We start from the raw sequence: 4,361 nt of genomic DNA on the forward strand, positions 1-4,361 counted from the left end.
TACCCTGAATAATCCAGATTCATTCCCCTTCCTACCCGGGGGTCTTGTTATGTGGGTCAGGGCCCTTCATTATTACCTGAAAGCCCCGAGAAGGCCGTTGTCCCCACCCAAGGCTCCAACTTCAGAACCCGGGCAGCTCCTAACACGCCCAGCTCTGCCTCCCACCCTGCAGCTCAGGTCTGAGGTCTCTGAGGACCAGGCCTAGACGGGTCTCCAAGCTCCCAGGTCATTCCAAGGGGCAGCCAGGGCCACAGAGCGTTCCTGTGGCCGGGCAGGCAGAAGTGGTGGCATGGAGACACTGTGAGTCACAACCCTTAAGTTCACTGCATAATTATCTTTATATTACAAATGTAATATAGTTATGGCCACAATGGCCATTAAAGAAGCATATTTACTAGTAAAATGTAATAGGCCCGGCCGGCATGGCTCAGTAGTTGAGCATCAACCTATGAACCAGGAGGTCATGCTTTGATTCCAAGTCAGGGCACATGCCCTGGCTGTGGGCTCAATCCCCAATCCCCTTCCCAAGCAGAGCCTGTCACCCTCCCCCGCCTCATCCCTTTACACCGCCCCCCCCACCCCCAAGCTGGCTCAGCCTTAGGGAAGGACCACCTCAAGGGCATCTCCTCTCCGAAAGGGAGACTCAGGCCCAGGAACTCAGGCTCCGAGGGCGTCGAAGTGGGTGCGGAGTCTCCATGCGGGGTTTGATACATAGAATGCACGCTCCTAAGTACAGGAACTCTGTGCTCAGTTAGAAACCTGGGAGCCAGTCAAGATCCATAACAGGATCCCAAGCTTCAGAGTAAATAGCTTGTAATTACAGCCCCGCACAAAAGTTATTCCAACCAGATGGCTTGTAGAGTCACATCTGGAATTTTTTTTTGTCCACACACACAGGGAACAAACCTAAACCTTATCTGTTAGTGGGAGTTTGCTTCCTTCCTTCTACGAACCCTTGGAGCTTTTTTACATTCTACCAAAGGTCCCGTGGGTCCGGAGCTGCCATCTCGGATCATCCCCCTGGCGTCTGGTCGGCGAGGACACGGAGCACCTGCTCAGAGCCCCAGGCCCTCCGAGAAAGAAGGAAAAGCTACACAGGCCCCTGGGGAGAGGCTGACGCCCCCATCCCCTGAGTGGGTGCAGCAGCGACAGAGGACGTTCGAGCACAGGTCAACCAGGCCCCCTCGCTTCACTTTTCCTGATTTGCCAAAAGACAAAACCACTGGTCTTCAACCAGCGGCTCCGGTGAGGAGCGACACCCACAAAGCCAGGCCTCGGAGTCCTCTTCCACTGGCCGCCTCATCCCCCACGGGACCAGGTGTCCTCTGCTCTGATTCAAGGTCACGACTCATTCGGTTCCCGGATACCGGCTCACACTTACCAAACACCTTTATGGACCAGGATCTGTGCTAAGAATCTTATATACGCTAAGTCACCAGAAGTTCCTCATGGTCCCCATTTTACAGATGAAGAACCCAAGTTCAGGAGCTCCCCCGGGTCACACACACAGACCTGTGTCTGACTCCAAAGGCATCATGCACTGAAAGGCCACACGTGGCTGCCTCCAGGTGTGCAGGATGCACAGCAGAGCAAAACAATGCCGGGCCCCGAGGCTCCGGGGGAGGTTGGCACCACCTCGGCAGCCCCACAGGTGCGCCCCGAGCTCCCCCACAAGCACAGAGAAACTCCCAGGAGCCAGGTCATCACCAACCGCGGGGAGGTCTGCAAATACCGGCCGCCTCCTGGCAACGAGGGGGATGTGCCATTTTGGATACGGACAAGTCTCTGGGCAAATCACACCTCTGGAAACCAGACTGGCATCCTCAAACAAATTTCCCTCAAGATCCCAGCTTGGGTTGGAGCCTCCCCAAATCTAAGCAACAGAAAGGGTGGCACATAGGTACGGAGGCACATGTCACCACGCTCTGAAACACCGACCTCGCCCGTGAAGACGGGCAATAGACCTCATCACGTGTTTCACTCATAGCCTCTGTCTCCCCAAGCCCAGCCCTTTCCAGGGCCGCCCAGCCTGTGATCTACCCCTTGTCAAAGGCACCCGCTGGCATTAGTGTCTCCTTTCTCAAAGACCAAATATACCAAAACCCCAAATGCAGCCTCTGGAGACACATGAAATTAAGTGCCAACGTACAGAAATGAACGGGGGCATCAGGAGTGAAAAGGGAAAAAACCTACATGGCTGGCAACAAAGCTCCGTAAGGATGCGCGCCAAACCACAGCTCCCGCCACAGCCAAGTTCAAACAGGATCTGGCTAGCAGCTTGCTGTGTCAGAGATGCGCCACCAGATGGCAGCACCGAGTTCCCTGGCTCCCTGGCCTTGGGAATTGTGGCCGGGAGACCTTGCAAGGACCTCCTTCCTGAGCCTTTTCCATGGTCTGGTGTGAAGGGAAAGGATTGCTTCCTGATGGGGGGCCGGGGGAGGCGGGGAGGGGTCTGGAGACAGAGAAGAGAACAAATCACCCCTGTGAGATTTCCCTGTTCGCTTTCCTTAGAGAAACCAGGGAAAAAAAGGAGGAAAAAGAAGTTTTGAGATGCTTTGGTTCTATGTCAAGCCAATGTCTTGAAGATACTTTTTTTCTAAGATTCTTCCAGGAATATGGGAGGTATTGCCTGGCCTTCCATTTCTATGTTTCAGATAATAATAAAATAGAAATCTGGGGAGGGAGACACAGCAGCTACGACGGTGAGAGTGGTCAGGGCAGGGAGAAAAGGCAGTGGGCAGAGACCCTCCGTTTAGACTGAAACAGAACCACAAATTCCTTGAAATTAGAATGTAAACAAAAATACCTGGCGCCCTGCCTGCAACCCTCCGCAGCCCCACGGGGCAGGCAAGGCGGCAGCCCAGGAGGCCCCCGCTAGAAGGTGGCATCCGTTCCCTGGCGTCCTGTCCCATGAAAGCAATGCCCACCTGGGGGGCAAACAGCTGTCGTTTGGTGAGCCAGCAAGCTCTAAGCGCCAGCCCCTCTTTTAAAAAGTCAAGAAGGCTCTGACGTGGCAATATTTTTCCCCGCGCAAACGAACAGCACTCAGTACGTCCATGAGACACACAGGCCAGGCAGTATCGGTATCACAAGAAGGGGCTACAGAGGTGCCAGCAACTCTCCGTCCTAAATAAGAAGCCGCCCAGGCCACCCGCCCTCCTCCACACACACACACACACAAAGGCCCCTTTGTCGTCGCATCACTGTGTCTTATTTGGGAAGTGTTCTATAGGTGTTGCTGCCTTCAAGAATCGCCCTACCAACCGCCCTTCAAGAATCGCCCTACCAACCGCCCTGTTGGTTAGACCGTCATCCCCATACGCCAAGGTTACAGGTTCAATCTCCTGTCAGGGCGCATACAAGAAGCAACCAATGAAGGCATAAATAAGTGGAACAAGAAATCGATGTTCCTCTCTGTTCTCCCCTCCCTCCCTCCCTCTCTCCCTCTAAAATCAATAAATAGAAATACAGTGATATGTGGTTCCAAAAGAGCTGAGTCTTGCCCAGCCAGCGTGGCTCAGTGGTTGAGCGCTGACCCAGGAAACAAGAGGCCACTGGTTCTATGCCCAGTCAAGGCACATTCCCCAGGTTGCAGGCTTGTTCCCCAGTAGGGGGTGTGCTGGAGGCGGCCAGTTGATGTTTCTCTCACATGGATGTGTCTATCTCTCTATCCCTCTCCCTCACTCTCTCTCTAAAAAAAATCAATAAAACACTTTTTTTAAATGAGTTTCATCCCTGCTGATTTAAAACAAACAAACAAACAAGAATTGCCCTACCACAATGCAAATATCCATGGGGGAGGGGAACCCATATTAATTCTGAATGAGCTGCTCCCTTTGTCATCAGCTACTGTCAGGGGATGAACACCCCCAGACACCCAGCGGCTCTGAGAAATACCGGAGCGGAAGTTCTAGAATGGCCCGCGCCAAAGACTTGGCACGTGTGCCGCTGCACTCAGGGCTGTGGGAATGAGAATGAAACCACGCTGCAAGCGTGCTGTCCACTCTCCAGAAACGTACGCCGTCTCCGAGCAAACAAGACATCGGACGTTTGCAGATCACACACACACACACACACACACACACACACACACACATACACACACACACATACACACACACACACACACACACATTGCGGGTCCCTTCTGTCCCCAGAGGGGCTTACAGGGGACACTTTCACCTGCTCCAAAGCCATCATGGTTGGCGAACACGTAGGACAGTTAGACCCGTAATTGAATTCTTTTTACTGATAGATTTCTTTTGGAGCAGACACACATAAGGGCTTTACTATTGGAGGAGTCTCGAAATTTCTCACACACGAATTCGTTTTTTGTGGAAATATAATGTCGGAAGGTAAAG

At 53.0% G+C, this 4,361-nt stretch overlaps 1 protein-coding gene across 1 annotated transcript in view; it reads right to left on the reverse strand.

The window, feature by feature from the left end:
- The window catches only part of BMPER (BMP binding endothelial regulator), a 174,542-nt gene that overhangs the window by 168,355 nt on the left and 1,826 nt on the right, over window positions 1-4,361 (reverse strand). The window contains exon 2 of the mRNA XM_014452760.2: window positions 2,807-2,927. Within this exon, the coding sequence (XP_014308246.2) occupies window positions 2,807-2,927 (121 nt within the window). The remainder of the gene's footprint in view (window positions 1-2,806; window positions 2,928-4,361) is intronic.

This window comes from Myotis lucifugus, unplaced genomic scaffold (genome assembly GCF_000147115.1).
Source record: "Myotis lucifugus unplaced genomic scaffold, Myoluc2.0 scaffold_18, whole genome shotgun sequence".
Taxonomy (NCBI): Eukaryota; Metazoa; Chordata; class Mammalia; order Chiroptera; family Vespertilionidae; genus Myotis; species Myotis lucifugus.